The 23,422-nt window shown below is 42.5% G+C and overlaps 1 protein-coding gene across 3 annotated transcripts in view; it reads left to right on the plus strand.

Annotated features, from left to right (window-relative positions):
• Positions 1 to 23,284, plus strand: part of kcnk9 (potassium channel, subfamily K, member 9) — a 28,961-nt gene extending 5,677 nt beyond the window's left edge. For all 3 annotated transcript variants that reach the window (XM_048994568.1, XM_048994567.1, XM_048994566.1), the window contains one exon: positions 20,335 to 23,284. In XM_048994568.1, the coding sequence (XP_048850525.1) occupies positions 20,335 to 21,176 (842 nt within the window). In that variant the 3' untranslated portion in view covers positions 21,177 to 23,284. The remainder of the gene's footprint in view (positions 1 to 20,334) is intronic.
• Positions 23,285 to 23,422: the final 138 nt, after the last annotated feature.

The following is a 23,422-nucleotide window of genomic DNA, read 5'->3' on the forward strand; positions in this document are numbered from 1 at the left end:
AGCAATTTTAGAGACTCCTTTTCAAAATATGAGGATTTTTTATGTACATATCTAAACAGTAATTAGCATATTAACACACTGTTCGCATGTACATGACATGCTTTGTTCAGCCTGGGAAACTGCGCATCCGGAGATGAATTTATTCAGCTGCACGCTGGACCTCAGTTTTATGCAGTTATCGTACTGTTGCTTTTTAATGAACTGAGCGCGTCTCTGAATAGAATTGCATCGGCTTGCTGTTAAAGTAACGTTTTGGTAGAAATGGATGGATTTTCATCTTTATTTTCCAGCAGAGGACGTAGCGCTCCTGTTTCTCAACACGGCCAATTGTTTAATTTCCTCACTCTCCCTATGGTCCTGTTCTTGGGACTTGAAGAACTCGACCCAAGCTAAATTCAAATACTGTCCTTACTGGGAGCCAGTATTGTTTTTCATCATTTATTCCTCAGTATTTCTTGAGTCTTGTTAAAATATTTTCACCATTCAGTGATGCTAAATTGACCCCTTTTGGGTGAATGTGTTGCATACCATACTATGATGCGGATGTGACGTCATGTGGTCATGTGAAAGCCAATGTGCAGTATCGTGTAAACAGTCGTCGTATTGTTGGCCGAACGAATCAGCAAGGGCTCACTGCTTTGAGAGCAGAATAGCCATCCCCTCCACACTGTTTTTCAGAAGGGGGGGGGGGGGGGTAACTGGGCTAATGTTCAAAGGGAGGGACTGTATGTACAAGCTCTTTGGTCCAACATGAGACCTTTGTTCCATGGGCTATTCAAAAACAATTTGGATCAGCTTTAAAGCGATCAGCATTTAATGGTTTTAATGAACACAACATTTATAAACTCAGTGAATATTTCCCCTTAAAGTATACATGCAAAAATCATCTTTCTGAGACAAATATATTGGTTTTATTCGAATGGTAATTTTAGACAGAAAGGATCTGAAATATATCAGCTGCATCATTGTTTAATTGATGACAGCCTATTAAAACTTCTAACACATTCATATCAGACAAGTTGTTATTGTATGGGCCTTGGTAATGTGTAATAACTGAGCATTATTACCAAATAAGCAAAAAACAATAGCTGTTATTTAGTGCTAGGATTAAATAAGCTTTGCCAAATATGTGAAACTGAATTTTGCAAGAAGAATTCAGCTGTGAAGACAAAGCCTAAAATAATTCCCGTCATTATAATTTCAAAGTAATTCAATAATTCCAGTTATTATAATTTCCGGATGACATACAAAAGCTCTCACAATAATTACAGCAACATGCAGTGTCGAGAATGTTTGTTTCTTGTGTTCAGGACTGAAATACAAACAAAATGACACGTGAGCAACGGTTTTATGAAAATTCGCGACAGTTTAAAGAACTGCAACAGGCCGCTTTCAACATGAGGTTTAGTAATGCAGAAGAGATGCCCTGAAACACCGTACAGCGGAGGGAAATAAGTACTTTGAAAACAGCTGTGTGAGGCCCTGCAGCCTGTGATTCATCTTGGTCCGTTTGAGGTTGCACATTTTCTAAAGACTGACATTTCATATTGTAATCAGGCCATTTATTACTGCTGACTCACACTAGACTGGGGTTGTAAATGTTAATTTGTGATAGTTGGCGTGTATAAAAGGTGACACAGGGAGGAGGATACTGATGTAAAGGGGGAGAGGGAGAGAGAGGGAGGGATGGTACAGGGGCTTGTCGCTTCGTTATCGCAAGGAAAAAAAATCCACTGAGAGTGACAGGCTGCCAAGTAAAAGACAACCCTTAAGGTTCTTGGAAGAGAGGAACATAAGAGGAGTCAGGTGCTGGAAGGTGTCACACTGCCGTGCAGCATCTGCATGCGCCCAGAGGTGCCCGTCCCACCCACCGCGCCAGCTTGGCCTCTATCAGTAGCTTCGACAGCCGAGCGTGTCCAGGTCCCGTCGTCTTGGCGATGAATCCCTTCCACTGCCCAGGCCTGGGTCGCCTCCATGGGGAGAGTTTGCTGAAGATCACTTTGTTCCGGCATGTTGTCCCCGGTGTTTCGGTCTGCTCCGTGCTGAAGGGCCTCAGATTCCGGCCGGGGGATGGGGGAGCTTATGGGAGGGGGTGAGTGGGGCGGCTGAATACGGAGCTCGGGATGGGTCTGGACTGGTGCTGAAGATGGCTTGGATTCCTGACACACTCCACATGTACAACTAGCAGATTCTCCTGTGGATTCCTGTGGAGTATATATGTATATATATACTCCGAGGCTCAACCCTGAATCTCAATGTACATGTATGTCTTGCAGCTGGAAATATTACTAACAAATATTTTGCCTATCTGGCAAAACAGTCCAGGTATGAAGGAATATATATATACAGTATATATATATGGTGCAGCTCATCATTTCGGACTGGAGCAGGGAGAGATTCCTGTTGTTTTTCTGTTAAATTCTTCATGCTGGTGAAAAGACACAGAAGCTTACATAAACAGACGTCATACTCAAAACCCCCCTCAAACTCTTACATGTAGAAAATATGAAGCATGAACTTTTTCTTGCGCCAGAAAGCTCCAATCGAAAGTGCCTGCCGCAGGTGGACAGCCACCTTTGTCGGAGCCAGACCTGCGAGCCGCTCGGCGCCGGGTGCCATAAACCTTTGTGACCAAAGGTTGACCCGTTTGTGGACGGTATGCACGTCCCGCCAGTGAAGCATCGCCTACCTCGGTGTGTGTATTTTTTTTTCCCCGTGATTTTGCCATCTGTCACGCACTGTGTTGGAGCTTCGTCATTTATTTAATGCATTCTTCTGTTACTTGTTTACTCTTCCTTTCCCTTGGAAGGAGGACATCATTTTCTGGAACTTTCCCCAGCACCGGTTCAGAGACACCGTTCATTCACTGTGTCAAAACCCTTCTTTATAAGCCTATAGATCTCTGCATCAGTTTTATTACCAAATTCCTCGACAATGGTATATTATTTGACATTATGTAAAAAACTTTGTCTTTCTGTTAAGTGTACTATATAATTAATGAGTCAGGGTTTATGAATCCACTGCCCAAATTACATTATACTGCTGCTGGCCATCTATCCATCCATCCATCCATCCATAACTGCTCATCCAACATAGGGTCATGGTAGAGCGTCAGATAGCACAGGGCATAATTCAGGAAGTCCCCCAGGATGCCAAATCCATCACACAAATAAACACACACAATCCCATGCCATGTTACTCACTGAACCAACGTCTCATATAAAATGCTTTGTAGTTTATTGATAGCCTGAACCGGCTGTTGTGCAGTCAGTCTTTGCTGAATCTTGTGTATCAGACAGGCGTTAGACAGGTAATACAAGCCAAATAGCTGTAGCACTCATCTAGATCATTATCGGAACTAATAATGTACAGCATGTCTCCCTAGTCGAAGTCGTGGACCTTTCTGTGTGAAGTCTTCGCTTACTAGGATATCAGTTTTATCAACGTCTTTTTACAGTAGATGCCTGTACTACAGCTCACCATGTTCTCAGCAGAATGAACCTACCGTGTTGAAAAGTTTAAATAACTTAATTAGAGTATGATTTTAGAGTTATTGTTTTATCTTTTAAGTCTCAGACATTTCTTTTAAAAGAGAGCAAACAACAATGCTTCATACTTACATGTAGACCAGGCCTTGTTAAATGTATGGTTTCTCTTTACTGTTGCCGTTTGGAAGAGCGTATGTTCATTTTGTGTATTGTTCCAATTGCAGCAGATCAGGAGAAGTAAACCACTCAGTAGCTGGAGATCAAAGCAGACGAGGAGGTCCTCTGCTTCAGAGCCTGACCATGTTCATTCTGCTTCTCCACATAGTTTGAAAGCCATGATGATAGAAACTCTGGCTGGGCTGAGAATGTGCCAAACTACGCAGCAACACAGAAGCATAAAATAGGTCAGCATGCATTTCCTAAGGTCCTGGGCTGGCAATTTCTAAAGCCCAGAGATATGGGGTGATGATTGACAATAATCTTCTCGGAAGGGAACCTAATCCTCTGTCCTCTGTTCAGTAAGACGGCAGTGTTTGTCTGTGATTGACGCCTGTCTGTGTTTGAAGCAGTTTATAGCCATGTCCTCTTTCATCTTGTCTTATGACAGAAGTGTGACTCTGATGACTTCTATTTGGAAAGAGTTTACTACCCATTTTGGGTGATAATGTATTTTTTTGGTAACTTTCTATGAATGCCATGTCTGAAAGAATCTCTAAACACATTCATAACACATTGCAATGCATGCATAAGGCATTATAAACATGGTTATATTTATAGAAAGGTACAACACATTATAGCCATGTTTATTATGCATTATGAATGATCTATGAAGCTCACATCTGTAATGTACTATAGATAACGTCATAATGCAGTACCTTATACTGACCATTGTAATGCACCATGAAAGTATCTATAGTGCATTATAGATTATAGCTTCATCGGAGCTTATGAAGTATTGTAATCAGCAATAGAAGATGCCGTACTGTTTCTTGAATTCTTATACAGACCATTATAATGCATTCTGAAGGTATCTATAGTGCATTATAGCTTTAAGTAGTGTCACCTTTTTCTGCAGCACACTATGTATATATATGTCCTCAGAAATACAAATCCTAGATAGTTATAGGCTTCTCTGGGACCAGACCAAGGCTGTGAGATGTGCTGCAGGTGTGGAGTGAGGTTGAACCGGTGACTCACAGTGGTGTGAGACATACGCACTGAAGAAGGTCAATAGTCTTTAGAGATCCTGAAGTCTGCTGTGCTGATCTTTTTTGGCACTCAGTTTACAACAATTTACTAAGTGGGATAAGACCTGAGACGCTCTGTCCAAATTCATTTAGGTAATGACATGTTTTTCTTTCCAGTATATTTATATCGTACGTCATGTGGGATGATTACTGTGAAATCACTTTCTCCAGATTTATTTAGTGTTTCCCGAACAATATATAATCCGATGCATACTCAACATTTTCTCGCACTCTTATACATAATTTTGAGGTATGAAATACCTCGTTTGCACTGAAAAGCCAGCACATGAAAAATAACACGCAAACTCCTTAATATAGTGCCGGATTGTGGACCTGGCAATCGCATTAGAACCATGTGATGACTTGGTATTGAAGGTGGTTATTATTTGACCACACACTCAACACGTAGCCTCACAGCCAAATGCAATCTTCGATGGTGTTAAGTGTTGTAACAAAAAGCAGTCCTTAGAAACGTATACTTACAAAGTAACTGTATATCCTGGATTCTAGACGGAATATTTTCCAAGACTATAAATTATATTTCTGTACTGCAGATTCCAGCATAAGTGGAGCCTGAACCAGAACTTTCCATCTTGATATAAACCCAAGAATATGCATAAAATGAAATTAATTAATGAGGCAATTAAGGATTGGGATAGACCATAACCTAAGGAAATGTCTGGGACCTGCAGAAGTGTCGTCTGTACGGAATTATTATTATTATTATTATTATTATTATTATTATTACTTCAAGGGCAGTTCCAGGTCCATTCGATTTCACATACATATCCCTTATAATATGGAATGCATTTCTAACGTGTGAAGTAATTTTGAGGATTTGCCTGTATTCAGAGCAGGAAGTTACATCAGAAGATATGAAAACTGACTCATTGATACTAAGCTTGTCCACACTGAGGCATTCTGCTCGTCAGCATGAGTCTAAATGCCACATCCATCCGGCTGGAGTTTCCCTTACGCATTTGTTTAAGTCCTAGAAATTAAGTAGAAGACTAATAAAAGTTTAACTCTTCACACACACAGACACATTTAAAAATGCCACTTAAATACCAGATTTGTGCATATACACCCACACACACACACACACACACACACACACACACACACACACACACACACACTGCTGTGCATGCTTAATACATACACATATTGTTAAATTAATGTAAAATGAAAAAAAAAAAATTTTTCATCATGGGTCATATATACATTGCACCAAAGCAGGAAAATAAATCATATTAAATATATAAAATATTTAACATGAAACCATTAAATATACATATTCAACAATCAGAAATCTTGTGTTCTTCTTGAAAACACAAAACGGATCATTCCCACTTTCATTTTTTAGGTTTACTTACTTGCTATTTCTTGCGTTGAGTCATTTTGCTGAAATTGCATTTGTGAAGTAGAGGTAAAGGGTCCTACAACGTACAATTTTCGAACAACAGCAAATGCACCGTTGATTGCTCGTTCGTTTAGAATAGTAAAAAGTCTTTTCACCTACCTTCACAGTGGCCAGCTCACCCTATTATATCTGCAGTTGCTTCTTTCTGAATAAAAAAAAAACATCTCACCTGATCTAGGGACATTTCTAGAAATTTTCAGCCCCATGAAGGTATATCAGACTGGGCAATCCAGTCCAGACCATTCCAGCTATTTTCCAAATTTTCTAGGCCCCCTGTCACTGTAGGGCTCTTGGAATCATCCTAATTTCCCCCTGCCTGCTACCATTTAACTTTTTAAGACAGTAAAAAAATAAAAATGAATGAGATTCAGCTGGGTTTATTGATCCATGAACTTCATTTCTCCTGCACTCTGACTGAGGTGAGAATCACAGTAGATGGTTCTGCTATCGACTAGTCCGTCCTGCGTGTCCCCAGCACCATCCGGAGAATCACAGTAGCTGCATTCTGTTATCGTCTACTTCATCCTGTGTGTCCCCAGAACCATCCAGAGAATCACAGTAGCTGTGTTCTGCTATCGACTACTTCCTCCTGCGTGTCCCCAGCACCATCCGGAGAATCACAGTAGCTGTGTTCTGCTATCGTCTACTTCATCCTGTGTGTCCCCAGAACCATCCAGAGAATCACAGTAGCTGTGTTCTGCTATCGACTACTTCCTCCTGCGTGTCCCCAGCACCATCCGGAGAATCACAGTAGCTGCGCTCTGCTATCGTCTACTTCGTCCTGCGTGTGCCCAGCACCATCCAGAGAATCACAGTAGCTGCGCTCTGCTATCGTCTACTTCGTCCTGCGTGTCTAGCATCATCCAGAGAATCACAGTAGCTGCGCTCTGCTATCGTGTACTTCCTCCTGCGTGTGCCCAGCACCATCCGGAGGCTCACAGTAGTTGCGTTCTGCTATCGGCTACTTTGTCTTGCGTGTGCCCAGCACCATCCGGAGAATCACAGTAGTTGCATTCTGCTATCGTCTACTTCGTCCTGCGTGTGCCCAGCACCATCCAGAGAATCACAGTAGCTGCGCTCTGCTATTGTGTACTTCCTCCTGCGTGTGCCCAGCACCATCCGGAGACTCACAGTAGTTGCGTTCTGCTATCGGCTACTTTGTCCTGCGTGTGCCCAGCACCATCCAGAGAATCACAGTAGTTGCATTCTGCTATCGTCTACTTCGTCCTGCGTGTGCCCAGCACCATCCGGAGAATCACAGTAGCTGCGCTCTGCTATCGTCTACTTCGTCCTGCGTGTGTCCAGCACCACCCTGCTTCCCCCGTTACCCAGGTATCACTGGGCTTTCGCCTTGTTGCTTTCTGCCGGCCTGCCTCTCGATATTCCCAGATGCCTCCTGCTTTTGGACAGCGATGCAGAGTTGTGGAAAGCATCAGAGGTTAGCGAGCCATGGAGACCCAGAGTTTCCTGACGAGCTAAAGTGGAACAGGCCAAAATCTAAGACGACAGACGAGTGACGTGGGCAAGTCGCATGGCAGATGAAGACGAGGAGAGCGAGGAACCACAGAATGGTTTGCCGTGGAGCTCTTCAAAAAGAGAAGGCGAAAGAGAGTTCGATGCCACCAGAGTAAGGCGGTGGCTGTGTACCTCTGACGCTCAGCCTCTCCATGAAGGTGCCTCCTCAGAGGGTAATGTCTTGGATTTTCAAGAGCTCCTTCCCTATCGACTTCATACAGAATGCAATTGAAACGCTTGCTGTGAAACTCGCTCAGGGCAATATGGTGGGCTTGATTTGTGGAGAATTACGCTTTTCTCTGTCTGTTCACCTCATTTTATATCCTGGCTCAAATATTCCTCTTGCATATCTGTGCAAAATGTGCAGTTTTATTTAAAGAAACCGCCCTTATTGAAAAGTAATGGGACACCAATGGGTTAAAGGTCATCTTATTATAGCAGTTCTGTCTGATTTTGAGTATTCATGATTTCCCTGTAACACAGTCGATTTTTGCCAGTCTGAAGATGAATAGCACTCTGTAATGTATGTTGCTTTTCTTCAGTTTCATTATAGCAGTTATCTGCAGAGAACCTTGCAGTTTCGGGGAGAAAGGAAACGGTATAAGAAATGCTACATTGCCATCGAGCATAAGGCAAGAAAACAGGAGGCATATCGGTTGAAGCCTCAACTGAGGGTTGTTAGTTCGAGTCCCTACTTTTGTATCCTTAAGAAAGGTTCTTAACCTGAATGCCTCACACTAAAAAAATACATTGGTGTGAAATAAACCCATGTCGCAAGGTGGTTAATAAACTAGATGCAAATGAATATTGCTTGGAAGCCAAAACTCTGTTGCTCACTTCCAGAGCACAGCGCAAGCCTTTGCGATGGGCAGCTGGGCTTCAACGCTGCCTCGGCTGGGCAGTGAGGGGGTTAAAACGGGGGCCGTGTGGTAAGCCGGAGCTAAAGCTGGTGTGCCTGTAGCCTGTAATCAGATATGCGCACATAGCCAGACCACTGCACAGAAAAATTAGCCTTTGAGGTTACCTTATTTATTTTGCCAGAGAAATGTCCTGGAGGCTTGTTGCGTGTCCTTGAGGCCTGTAAAGTTCTAAAAAAAAACTGAGGTGAAGCTCTGCGAAGGCGATGTTTTGCACAATGGGCACAAACTGTCTGTAGGGCGCAGACGATGGAGGGAACAGTTCAGAGAACATTGGACTTACAGTGCCATCTGCTGTTGGTTTCTGGTTGTGGAATGAAATGTATACATTATCTATCAAATTGTCTGTTTTGTTTTTTTTAAGTTTCTTTTGTTTAGTGATGCCTGTCATGTGCTGGTGTCTATGCCCTTCATCATACTGTTATGCTCTTAGGACATCCTTGTTGTTGGTCAATTTCCTCTAGGTACAGGCCCCAGAAGCTTTGTATTGAATATGTTGCTTGAAAATGGATGGATGGATGGATGGATGGATGGATGGATGGATGGACAATATTTAACAGTAAGAGGCCAGCTGCAGAGCAGCGCAGTCACATTGATTTTTTTCCTCCAAAGGTTAATCCAAGTGACTTGCTCTAGTGTAAATATTTTACTATTGTACTCTTTCTTACTAAGAACTTAAAATAGGCTTCCACTGACCTGTCCTCCCATGGAACAGGAAATGCATGCAAAATTACGCTGTGAAGAGAAGTAGGGGATTGCACTAGACTCCCCTATATGGTCTTATCAAAGCTGATTAGGCCAGGAGACTCATGTGCAATAGGAAGGAAGATTGTCCAAAGCTAAAAATCTCTGTGATGTTTATTGGCGTCAGGGTCAGCAGGACAGGACTGAGTACTGAGCCATGAAAAGACCTGTCAAGTTCCGGGTTTGATTTCTGTCTAGGCGTTAAGCGAGAAAGGAACACTTAACAATGTGACATTATGTTACACTGATTTATAATGAATGAAGTAATGGAAGCAATCAGCTTCATCACAGTGAACATCATCCTGACTACAGTCCGGAAGCCAGTCACTGGGCGGACTGACAGCGTAGCAGACAGATGGATGGACAATAACCACGGTCATTTCAGTTAGCAAAATGCAAGTGACCTAGGGGTTCGGGGAGGGGGGAGAGAGACATGATTATTGGGGGAGATTATACAACCCCCTCATCCCCCACCCCGTGATTTATATCCATGGTCCATTCATGGGAATCTACCCAAGCAGGGCAAATTCTTACCCTGTGATAATAAATGAGATATTCTACATATTCTGCAGCTCGTCTGTTAACAGGGCACAGCAAAGGGGATTATTCTGTGCAATATGTCGGGTCCAAATGGCTGCTGCTTTTGTACAGGTAGCCATGCGGAGAACGGCGCTGGTGTTTGGACCACGCTTGACCCGTGGTAGCTTAATTAAACATGAAATTGCTTCCAGCATTTAGACAGATCCTCGCAGTTTTAGACGATAACATCTAATATCTTCAGCAATCATACTGGATAAAACACTGTTGATGTTGAAATGACGGTATATAACCCAATGGTAATCTAAGGGGGTTGGCGCTCCCCTATGCGCGCGCGGATACAGGTTATTTGACTCCCTGCCTTTCAGGCTTTGTCGCCGGCAGAGGTTCCCCATTGCTCAATTCAGTCTAAGAGCCTTAGAGCAGAATGGCAGGGGGCAACTGTGGGGCAACGAAGATAAATGAGCAGAGCGGCAGAGACCAAAGGGCTCCTGTGCCCGGGAGAGTGTGTGATAGCGCCCAGCTAAGTCACATGACACGTAGGACCCGTGGGCGGTGTCACACAGCTTACATCATCAGTTTGGCGCGGCTGTAGTCGCCGGGACAGACCCGTGTAATGGTTAACGCGCCATGCGGAGTTAAGAGCGAAGCGTAATCGACGGTTACCAGGAGTCGTGCCGCTAATCTGCGCTGGCCTCCTCTGGAAGGTGGGGTAACCTGAGAGAAAGCAAAGCTTGCATTACTCCTCAATACGGAAAAAAACTGCGGGGAGGAGAAAAAAAATAAGCACTGACACGGAGCTAGTTGTAGCGTCTCGGAGGAGGTGGTGCGCTAATTCTGGTTGCTTAGCAGCACTCGGTACATAGTGAGGCAGGGAATGTTATTAGGTACAAGAGCTGCCTCGCGCTCACTTGAGGAAAGTGAAGGAACAAAACGATCGCTACAAAAGGAAAAATAAATTAAACAGCTCTGATAGGCGCGGCAAGTCATACCCGGGCACAATAAATTTTGCTCATTTCAAGTGTTCTGCGCTACAAATGGAAGCTAATTAACGTGTGGATTGCCTGGTAGAGAAACTACCTACACAATGACAGAGAGGCTCAAAGTGGCTGAGAATCAGAGTTTCATTTTCTACTTTGGTTAATTACGTCTTTGGACCCTACAATGTAAGACAGCTAACTGATAGTGTCTCTTGCCAAACTGGACCCACTAAGGAGAGTACCCTCAACCATCGTGTGGTTCTGCAATGTGGGGCATGACAGGTGAGGGCCGTTATTGATGTGTGTACACAACCCCTGTGCACACAATTATCCCCTAGGAACCAGGGAGTATGGAAGTGGTTTTCGTACCACGGACAGATTGCCAAGTCCTCTCTTTGTTCGCACCTATGGGCCATTTCATGTCGGTTTGTAGTCAGTCGTCTCAACAGAGGCAAAACTTCCTCCTAGCTACACCAGCAAATTAGGGAATCCCCTTTCCTGTGTCAGATTAGCTTCTGGTTAGGGTTACACATCATTGATTGTTGGGTTGAGTTTCGTTCCTTTGATTACATTCAATGAGCCAGGGCCATTTAAACCCTTTTAATAGCACTAATTCAATATAATGACCCACAAATTAATCATAAATTGCAGGGACTGAACAAGGTAAAATGGAAAGATTAAGAGGTATAGTATATCATTCACCCTTAAGATCTCTTTCTGTACGCACTGACCATTTCAGAGACAGACACCCAAGTCACACGATCATATATGATCGTATAGGTTTCCACGGTATTTTTATAATTCAAGTACTTATGTGTGAGGTTTCTTTCTAACACACGACACAGTCCCTTAAACAGGTGAAAAAAACACCGGGACAGAAATCCGTCTCTCTTTCATCACATTGGCTGACTTGACATGACTTGCATTTCATCAACGCCTTTATTAAAGAATCACATTAACTTCTGCTATGTGGATACGATCTTCATTCTGGGTGAAAAAAAAGTAGCGTAGTTCGTTTGCATGATGTCAAAATACATAGTAAAGTACTGTTTAAGAGTTGTGTTGATAATTAAATAAACACAGACATGGATATTTGATGATAAGTCTGCTATCACCTACGTATGTTAAATAAGAGGAGTGGTGAGTAAGATGGGGCAGGCGAAGTGGGAATTTCCCGGTGAGGGATCGATAAAGTGTCATCATTAATATTATTATTATCCGTTAAATATACACAGAAATCCCATATAATAACATTATTTTTTGTAAAACCAGCAGTGTTTTCCACCTGTACTTCGCTGTAGTGTTTTCGTTAAGTGCTAAGTGATCCACAAGGCAGCAATATGGCTTATGTAGAAGCAGAACGACTTCAGAATGATACAGAGAGTATCCTGATCCCTTCTCTGAAGCCCACGAGGGGAATTTTACACTGGCTGCTCTGACAGACAGCCTGGCCTGTCAGTAATTCAGACAGTGAAGTCTCAGGGCAGAACATGGGCTACTCGCACTTAGCGTTCATCCAAAGCTCCCGTCCCTACAGTAAAATTCCATGCCATGTTGCAGATAGTGTCCGTCGGTGTCATTAATGCTCTTCCGAAAATTACAGCCGGCTTGACCCTTGAAATAGTCGTACCAAAAAGCCCTTCTGCTGACTGTGCCTGGCTCCGCCTCGGAGCAATTAACCATGCTGCGTACACATGAATAAAGCAATACTGGAAATATCTGTCCATCCATCGATCATAGCTGCTTACCCAGTACTGGGTGGCCGTGAGCTCAGCGCCCCGCCCCACGAAACGCAGGGCAGGGACCCCCGCAGGCGGGCTGCTCAATGGACAGGATTAGGAAATATGGATGTCATTTTGTTCTTACTTACCCAGCGCACCATAATATCCTGTATTTTTTCTGGTTTTAAGAGTCCAGTTCAATAGGGACAATTTTGTTGAAAGATGAATCAATTTTTTTCCTGCATCTCTATTCCAGATCTCATTTAACAAAGATGGGGTGACAATCTACTGATTTCTCCTTCCTAATAATGAAATCCTGTAATGTTTTTATTGATGCAGTCAATGATGACCCTGATTATAATCTAGCAAATACTCAATTTAGGCATCTAACTTTCTACAATTGATATTATGTACTGCATTGTGTTCCTTTGTCATTTTTAACTTTGTCGTGTTTTAGCTACAGTTGCAAAATTATTATCTAAAGCCTTTACCAATCAGAACTAAACAGGACAGAAATGGGAATTGGAGCTGAACAGTAATGTAAATGGGACCCTTTATATTTAGAGAAAACATTTTTGCCGCAGTTTTAAATTAAATGACATACTTTATAATTATTATAACATGCATATAGTGATATATAAACTACTTTAACTTTCACCACTGTTGCCCAAAAGGATTATTTTTACATAAACAACTCATGAATAGTAGCTATGTGAAGAATTCACAATCATTGTCAGCATGCCTATAAGCTTTTCGGAATATGCAGAGGAGACTGCTTGTATGACAAACACTTCAGTACTCTGAAAACGCGAGCGTCTGTGGGCTCCTCGCATGCGATTACATTTTAGACATTATTAATTTCCCCTCGCACGCAGACACACCTGAGGAGTGCGCGATGGCCGGTTCCCTTGACAACCGCAGAATGGGATTATGATATCTGGACGCACACAATAAGGGAACCAGAGACAAGGTCTGTGATGGAAACTTCAGTGTTGATCCACAAGATCAAACACGCTGTGGAGGACAGGAAATAGAAACAGACCTAAATGGGACCGTAATTACCCCACCCGCTGAGCACATTAGGACCACAGAAATTGTAAATCAAGTTACCTACCATTACTTAAATTCAGCTTTCATGTATCATTGTGGGATTATACCTCTACGTACACTAAACATTCTACTTCTAAAATTACGTGAATATCGAAATAATTATATATATATTTTTCCTTTGAATAAATATAGTTGTAGACATTCAGTGCCATTATATATTTATATTATGCAGCTACACCTATTCCGCCTGTTACGCTTATACCTACCGTATGTGAGGCCTATGGGCATGAATCAGGAAGCAGGATTTCGGGGTTAGCAAGATAACTTGTTGGATTAAAGTAGTCCGGTCTAAAAGTAAGTGTTTGAAGATGACGTCAGTTTAAACTGGGATAGTTTAAATCCAACAAGTTATCTAGCTAACCAACAAATCTCGCTTTGTGAAACAGGCCACTGGTTTATGTGATACTTTGCATTGTATTGCAATGCAAAAGTTCTTCGGGATTTTTTTGTTATTTAAGTTGCCACCTGTCCCGGAAAAATAATATTCTTTCTCGAGACACGAACTGTCCCGGTTTTTTTGTGAAAATGAACATCTAATTTAGAATTTCGTAGTTTCAAATGAAACCTCACTTATTTTCCTTTTACCGCTGTTTGTTTTCTTCTTGGTCATGCTTATCTATCAAATCCTGTATCTGAAAATTGTTTAAAACTGGTATAAAAACAGCGACTATTGGATTGTCTGTTCTTTTATTTGATTGGTAGCATAAATACGAAGCTTAACTTGTTACCTAGCAACTGTGCGGACTGTCAGTCTGCTGCGCGCATCTATATCCACGTCAAAGAAAAAGCGAATTCATTGTACAACTCAGATGGGGCGAAAAGAGAAAACTTTTCTGAATAGATAAGACACAGCCAAAGACACATGGGGGATATTTTACAAAGCAGAATTTCCCAGTTAGCTGGATAACTTAAGCAAAACGTGAAAACTGACCAATAGAAGGAGAGATAAGCGACCATTTTATGGGACAATCCTTATACAGTATTTGGCTTATGATATCTGGCGAATGAAAAAGACTGCTTTGTGGAATACCCCCTCCCCGTTCTCCGCCACAGGTGGTTCGTATCCATCCAAATGTTCAGTTAAATATGAAAGAAAAGCAGGTTAATTGATCATTCTTTGAGTATAAAGCATTCAAAGAGGGACAGCAGGGACTTTTGCAGGCAGCAGAAAGGGATGAGAGATACACATGGAAATGAGGAGAGAAATGTCAGTGTTAGGTTGTCCAAATTCATTAAGTAAAAAGGTTGTTTATAATTTATTATGATGCGTATAATAATATGAGTATACCCTCGGACATATTAGGTAGGCAATGTGTATTTACTCATTAAAGCAAAAAAAATAAATAATTAAATCTAATGCCGAAAGGGACAACAGCAGACCAAGGAGCCCAGAGGGAGTGCAGCTGTGTCTGCATGCGTCAGGACAAATATACAGTGTAGGTAAGCACACATGTGACTATTGCATGTGTGTCCACCCCCCCACCGCCGGGCCAGATTCGGTTCCCCCAATGAGAAACTCCTTCCGACACCACTACTTACAGTATATGTCAGATAGCAGGGGTTTGTTAATAACGCGCCGTGCCTGAGCCGTCATGCGCTGACGTCTGGTTTGGCTGTGGGTGCACGGTCCCCTTGCTGGGCTCCTAAGAGGAGCAGGCCAGTCTTCACCATGAAATGGCAGCTCAGCCCGTAGGAAATGTAGACACTGACCAATATTCTTATACGAGAGCTACACGAACTGAGCAAATGCAGCTGCACTATAGTCTCCTGGACGAACAGCATTAGTTACCGAGCCTCTGTATGAAACCCTGTAGTCTGAGCCACGCTCAGTCAAGACGGGGCTGCTAATGAAATACAACTTTTCGCTTAATTACCGATGTCAAAATAATTAATTAAATTATAATTACTCGGCAGGAATCGTATAAATTCTACAGGAACCAGAAACCATAATAATCAATAATAATTATCTTGCTTAATGAGTCTGCGACGAAATTGTCTAGAGATTTTTGTTAATTGTAAAAAAAAATAGAATTACTTTAACAGGGAAGTGCGGGGGCTTAACGGGGGGTGTCGAAGTGTCTCACACAGGAAATCTGTGCAAAGTGTGTTTTGTGTTTCTGAAGAAAAATCTTCCATAACACTTATTTAGTACACGGTCGCAGTTTAAAATAACCTGAAAAGTAGACTGAGAATGAAACATCGGTGAGCCACAGAAGGGATAATTAAGATCTTAGATAGAAAAACATCATTAACATAATCAATGGAGATGAGGAGAAAATAAAACAGAAAATTGTTTCCATTTAAGTTGAAATGATCTTGCTTTAATTCAGGGGAAATGTAATTAAAATCCGACTATGGATTTATTTTTTTTCCGGGATGGTACCGTGAACAACAAATAAATAATGTTTAGCATTAATATTCACTGACAAAAATACTAAAAAATACTTCCGTGTGACGAGGTTTCCAGTAGCCTATAAACTAAAATAAATTCTAGAAAATTAGAAAAATACTTTTGAAAACACAATTCCTTTTTTTTATGGATTCCTGGATGATATATTTCACTAAAGAGTGAATTCATAAGACGATCAGATCAATTGCAGCGCAGTGTGTACCGTAACACTGGGGGTCCCGTCGGGGTGCTGATTCCGCTTTCCACGACCCCCGGCTGCTGCCCCATGGGTCACGGTGCCACCCTGACCCCATGGCATGAACTCAACCGTGCCACCGAAGGATGTGACTATAGAGCAAAACGTGATCCGAATCTGAGTTCCACTGCCCATGCCTTTCACCCAGTTTCCTACAGATCATTTATTGCAAAGGCGTATGGCAAGCTTTGAGTTTGGCCAAACCTTTGGATTGTATAATGACTGACACACATAAACAAAATCAGTGTAAATATTAAGTGATTTCTCCTTTGGGATCGTTTTGCTGTTAAACAATTTATGAATCAAGCAGAGCAATTATACGGCAAACAAGCCATCGAATGTGGATAGGGGAAGCGACCCCTCACAGGCCCTCTGGGTATCTCCTCTCATCAGCCAGTCACGGCGTCAGGAAGCTGATTTCCCCGGGGAGCGCGGCGTCGCGAATTTCTTAGGCGGTAGAAAATAAAATTAATAACGGCGCACGCAGAAGCCACCGGCGCATAACTCAGATCGCTGGCAGGCGGTGCGCTTTATCTACGGTGGGGGGATTCGCCGCCTTCAATTAGCGCGTGAAGGAAGGGGGCGGTGACGCAACGGCGACCCCGAAAGGGCCCGGTAAACACTGCTCCGGAACCCGTCACAGAAATAATTCTGCTGGAATCACCAGAGCCTGTTTTCTTTGTGTTGGTTCTCACTGTATTAAAACGTCCCTTTACCAAATGATCAGAGTGTGATATTTCAATCCTTTACTGGAATACCTTAAACGCCAGAGACAAAGAAGGAAATAGACAAAGGCCTCATGATTCTGTACTGGATAAATGATTGTAAGATGGATGGATGGATGGATGGAAAATAAAAGGCGACAGAGAAAGCCAGGGTTGGATTCCAACCCACAGCCTTGCAGGTGAGATAACATGCTCAGTTTCCCTAGAAACACATGTATTCAAACTGTTTTTAAGTAAACTGCCATTTTCCTATCAGCTTGAAGCTTATTTTTCTTTGTACTATTTAAGTTAATCAAAGTCCAGCGTTTTGATGTGTGCCTTTTGAACAAAGAGCGGCCTACGGATGTACCTGTCCTGAATGGTATGGAAATCAGAAAGTGCTTCAAAAAGCGTGACTTCAGACTGTTTGACATGGTGTCTGAATTGGTGCTAGAATATGAACGAACCAACAAACCTTGGTTGTACAAAGATGTGCGACAGGCAAATTAAAGGTATGCATCTGCATCCCTAGCTAGATGGCATGAGGCTCACTAAGTGCAAATATGGAGCGGAAATCTGCCACATGTTGGATTAATAATACATCTCGCTTTATTAGCACCGAAAGGCTAAGAAAGATTGGGAAATGAAATATGAGTTAATAAATATATCATGAATTGGAGGAATGTGCTGTATAAAATTCTTCTTGAAGCTGAAGTTTTGTGATTTTTAAAAATGATTTAAATTTTTTTTACTTTCTCACTTTTAATTTGTGGAAAGTGAAAATATGTGGCATTTTGTCATGAAGGCATCCTGATATGCAGTGTGGTCTGCATGCACTCAAGAAAACATATATTGACTATGCAGTGGTGGCTCAGTGAATAGTGCTGTGTACTCATTCCACTCAGGGCGAGCTTTTGGATTTTACCTCTGCTGTGTGTGTGTGTGTGTGTGTGTGTGTGTGTGTGTGTGTGTGTGTGTGTGTGTGTGTGTGTGTGTGTGGTGGAGGGGGGCATGTACACTTATATGGATAAAAGTATTGGGACACCAGGCCATTACACCCACAAGAACTTTTATGACATCTCATTCTAAATCCATCAATATGGAATTGGTCCCCCCCCCCCTTAGCAGCTATAACAGCTACCACTCTTCTGGGAAGCCTTTCCACAAGATTTTGGAGTGTATCTGTAGGAATTTCTGCCGCTTCATCCAGAAGAGGATATGTGAGGTCAGGCACTGATGTTGGACATGAAGGCCTGGCTCACAATCTCCATTCGAGTTCCAAAGGTGTTTGATGGAGCTGAGGTCTGTGTTGGCAAGTCAGATTCTTCCACACTAAACGCACCCAACCATGTCATTATGGACCTTCCTTTGTGCACTGGGGCACAGTTGTGCTGGAACAGAAAAGGGCCTTCCTTCCCCAAACTGGCCCCACAAAGTTAGAAGCACAGAATTGTCCAAAATGTCTTGGTATGCTGAAGCATTAAGAGTTCCCTTTTCTGGAACTAAGGGGCCAAGCCCAACCCCTGAAAAACAACCCCATACCATTATTTCTCCTCCACCAAACTTTAAAGTTGCCACAATGCGGTCAGACAGGTAACGTTCTCCTGGCAACCGCCAAACCCAGACTCATCCGTCTGACTGCCAGACAGAGAGGCATAATTCATCACTTCACAGAACAGGTTTCCACTGCTCCAAAGTTCAGTGGCCGCGTGCTTTACACCACTCCATCCTACGATTGGCATTGTGCTTGGTGATGTAAGGCTTGCATGCAGCTTCTCAGCGATAGAAGCCCATTCCATGAAGCTCCCGGTGCACAGTTACTGTGCTGGAGTTAATGCTAGAGGAAGATTGGAACTTGTTGTTATTGAGTCAACAGAGCGTTGGCGCCTGTAACGTACTATGCGCCTCGGTACTTGGCACCCTGCTCTGGTCCTTTATATGGCTTTACCACTTCGTGGCTGAGTTGCTGTTGTATCCAATTGCTTCAACTTTACAATAATATCACTTACAGTCGACCATGGAATATCTAGCCGGGAAGACATTTCACGTATTGTCTTATTGTAATAGTGACATCCTATGACAATATCATGCTTGAATTCACCGAGCTCTTCAGAATTAACCATTCTTTTACCAATGTTTGTATATCTGACTGCATGGCTAGGTGCTTGATTTTTTATACTTGTGGCAATGGGTCCGAATGAAACTCCTGAATTCAGTAATAATGAGATGCGTCCCAATACTTTTGTCTATATGCTGTATATATTCCATTGTGTGGACCATATGTTTCCACAATGTGATAAAAAAAACCTGGCGTTTTGATCTTGTGGGTGACATTTTTTCATTCCCCACACAGGGAAACTCAGTTTTGTAAAATTTTGTGACTGCAATCAAAAAATAAAAATGGCAAAAGTCTTGTATTTTGTTTGGTTACTTATGGTTAAGGTTAGGGCTGGGTGGGGGTTATCATAGATGGGATTAGAGTTATGTCTATATGAATTGTATGTCTGTCTGTGTCTTTGTGTGTGTGTGTGTGTGTGTGTGTGTGTGTGTGTGTGTGTGTGTGTAGAGTGTGCATGTTCTTTCCTGCCTCACGTGGGGTTTCCGCCTACAATCCAATGACATACAGGCGAATTGGCATCTCTAATTCGCCTGCAGCGTTCCGGCGATGGACCGATATCCTGTCCAAGGTGTAGCCCTTCTGCTCACTCATGCTGCGTGGATTAGGGTCCAGACCCCTCTGTGATGCTGTCCAGGATAAGTGGTTGCAAGATGGATAGATAAATGTATGTCTTGTGCCAACCAGGAACCAGCCACTCTTCCATTCCTCAAAGACTCTTTCTTTTCTATAAATGTCCTTCCACTTTTCTTAAATATGAGGGGCCAGTTTCATTATATAACCATGTTGATGTCTAAATGAGTCAGCAGTTTGGTCTTGGATCTGAAGTCCAATTAGGCTAAAAGCTTTACTGGCTACTTTTAAACTTTCTTTTATCAATAACATCCATGATTCCAAACCCTCTAATACTCAACAAGGGAAGAAACTTCTAGCTAATTAAAAATGTCCCTAATCTTTGAACCCTGATAAGATAAATGGGTCATTTCAGTCAGAATCTTATTTCACACCTTTTGTAGCAGCAACGAAGGATTCATTTCACATACTTTGTAAACAAGGCCAAGTGGACATTTGTTTCCTTGGGAATGGAGCGGAAGAGTGCAATTAGAGCTGGCCGTTCAAGGTATTCAGTAGGTGTCTCTTTGCATAGACAGACCCTAATTACCATTTGCTGCTTGTGTCCCCCATAGGCTATGGGCATGCAGCCCCAGGCACGGACGCTGGGAAGGCTTTCTGCATGTTCTACGCAGTCCTGGGCATCCCACTGACACTGGTGATGTTCCAGAGCCTGGGTGAGCGCATGAACACCTTCGTCAAGTACCTCCTGAAGCGCATCAAGAAGTGCTGCGGCATGCGGATCACGGACGTTTCCATGGAGAACATGGTGACAGTGGGCTTCTTCTCCTGCATGGGCACGCTGTGCATTGGGGCCGCCGCCTTCTCCCATTACGAGGACTGGAGCTTCTTCCAGTCGTATTACTACTGTTTTATCACATTGACTACCATAGGATTTGGGGACTTTGTGGCTCTTCAGAAGAACCGGGCCCTGCAGAGGAAGCCCCTATACGTGGCCTTCAGCTTCATGTACATCCTTGTGGGCCTGACGGTCATCGGGGCCTTCTTGAACCTGGTGGTCCTTCGCTTCCTGACCATGAACAGTGAGGACGAGCGGCGGGACGCAGAGGAGCGAGCCTCGCTGGCGGGCAACCGCAACAGCATGATCATTCACATCCAGGAGGACTCCCAGCACGGAAGGCAGCGCTACAAGGGCGACGTGACGGACCTGCAGTCCGTCTGCTCATGCATGTGCTACCGCTCGCACGAGTTCACCAGCCGCGTCGTCTCCCAGCAGAACTCCTTCAGCTCCCAGCTGAACCCCCAATACTTTCACTCGGTCTCCTACAAGATCGAGGAGATCTCCCCCAGCACCTTGAAGAACAGCTTCTTCCCATCTCCCGTCAGCTCGGTCTCTCCCGGCCTCCATAGCTTCACAGACAATCACCGGCTAATGAAAAGGCGGAAATCGATTTGAGCCTACAATAACGTTTAGCTTTTCGATTTATAACTTAGATTCCAAATGCTGCTCCCACCAAATGTCGTTTTAGCACTTTTTTTTGGGTTCAAATACTCACACACATTAATGCGCACATGGAAATAAGGACACACCAACACGTTTGGTTTGCATCACTCACGGCTGAGGGATGCAAAGCATGACGCATGGATATATAAACGTCTTTTTCGTTTTATTTTCCTTCCAGACTATTAAAAAAAAAAAAAATCATACCTTATTATCTTACACATGCAACACATTAACCCTCCCACTTTGGACGGGTTCGAGTAATACCGTGTCATACCCACTTCTGCATCCTAAAGCTTCAGTTAAAGGATGGGTGGAGAGAAATATTTTCGAAATGTATATGTCTGTCTTACCAAGACTTGAATTGATCGCAGCTGTGCGATTCCAGTGCCACAGTAGAGACAGAAATAATTTTAAAATGACTTTAAAGCATCAAGTATTATTTTCTATAAGCAATTATATTTAGAAACAGGAGACTGGATTCTTTTACATCGATGTAATCATGCCAAAATACTAGCCAACCAGAGCATGTGCATTAAATGTCAAAAAATGGGTGTGCGATGGATATTAGAATTTATTTCAATTTATTTTTCATTTTTTTAAAAGGAGATTTAATATATGGTATATGTATCTGTACATATGGTTTTTCCAGATCGTGTAAAAAGGGCAAAGGGGAAGCGTAAGTTTTTTTAAAGCTTGCCAGTTGTTGGATGCATGTACTTTATATAATTGGTTTGCTTACTGGGAAAGAGGGAAAAAAAGAATAGAAATCTAGCAGTTGAATTAAAAGTTAAAAGCAAATAACCTTGGAATGTTTTTTTTAGAGAAATATCTTGTTTTATTCTCTTTTTATTTCCCACTTTATATAATTTCGATAACTAAGGCTAGACAAAACTGTATCGCATCTTTGCTTTCTTGGCTGTTGATTAAAATGTCTTATTTGTTAAAGAGACGAAAGACGTGAAATGGGTTATTGTAATATTTGCTCTCAGGTTTAGGATGGATGGAACTCTTTTTGCTTTCTAACACTGGAGCGACGGTATCTGGCGTTTTTGAATATTAATGCTGAGCTCTCCCGTCTGCATGACATAGACATATCAATCTTTTTGTTTCTTTAAAAGGTAAATGTAAACATTTTCTCAGGAAAAGCTCATTTGAGATGCATCATCTTGTTATGCGAGGTTTCCTGCCAGATCAAGTGTGTTTTGGCTAGCTGTATACCACAGTGCTGCCCTCGGTGCGAGTGACTGCAGAGCTGCCGAGGGCTGGAATACTTTATGAGCAATTCTGTAAGAAGGTTAGTAGCAAAGGCAGGAATCCATGCATTAAATGGCCACGCCTACTATTCAGCCTGATGTCAAGGATGGGAAGATAAAAACAATGGTGTGTCAAGGAACGATCGAGGGAAAAAGTCATTTCTAAAACCACAAATCACAGACCTCCTTCTCCTCCTCCATTCCTTGGGCTGTTAAGGCTGCCGTTGTAAATAATAACACTGTAATTACTGTGTGATACCTTAATACTCTCCGGAAAAGCAGAACGGTGCTAAGCCAAATGGATGATGTCATTCTCATAGCGTTTCTGAGCCCTCATAGGTTCATTTGACACACTAGTTGTTGTTTTCTTTCCTTTTTTAACATGAATGTGTTCGCCGAGTTCGCGTCAGGGTAGCACTGTTTAGTACCATTGTTTTTCCTCTCACCATGTGGATCGTTATATAAGGGAGACCCATCCTGTATTTTCCACTATATGTAAGAAACCTGACTGCTATCGATGTGACTGCCATACTACCACCATTCTGCTTCTCTGGAGTTTAACCCCTGTGTCTGGCCAGCTGCATATGAACTTTGGCCACAAGGGTTCAAACACAATTGTCCTCAGTGGAATGACTCTTCCAACTGGCTATTCGTTATGATAATCTTATGATGTGATTTTCTACGAAAGGCTTGGATGTGCATGGTATACATTCCAGGGATGACAAAATGCTGTGGGAAACTTATAAAATAAACATAGATATTTATTTTGGGCTTGTAACATGTAAGTTAATTTCTGAATGATTCTGACTCACAGTTTGAAAATGATACTCATTAAGGTCTTACTTTACAACTGAGCAATCCCACCCCCTCAAATTATTGAACAAGCTTATATTTTATTAAGGTAGAGGTAAATGTAATATACGGATCTAAATAAAAGATTTTATA

Source organism: Brienomyrus brachyistius, chromosome 23 (genome assembly GCF_023856365.1).
Source record: "Brienomyrus brachyistius isolate T26 chromosome 23, BBRACH_0.4, whole genome shotgun sequence".
Classification (NCBI taxonomy): Eukaryota; Metazoa; Chordata; class Actinopteri; order Osteoglossiformes; family Mormyridae; genus Brienomyrus; species Brienomyrus brachyistius.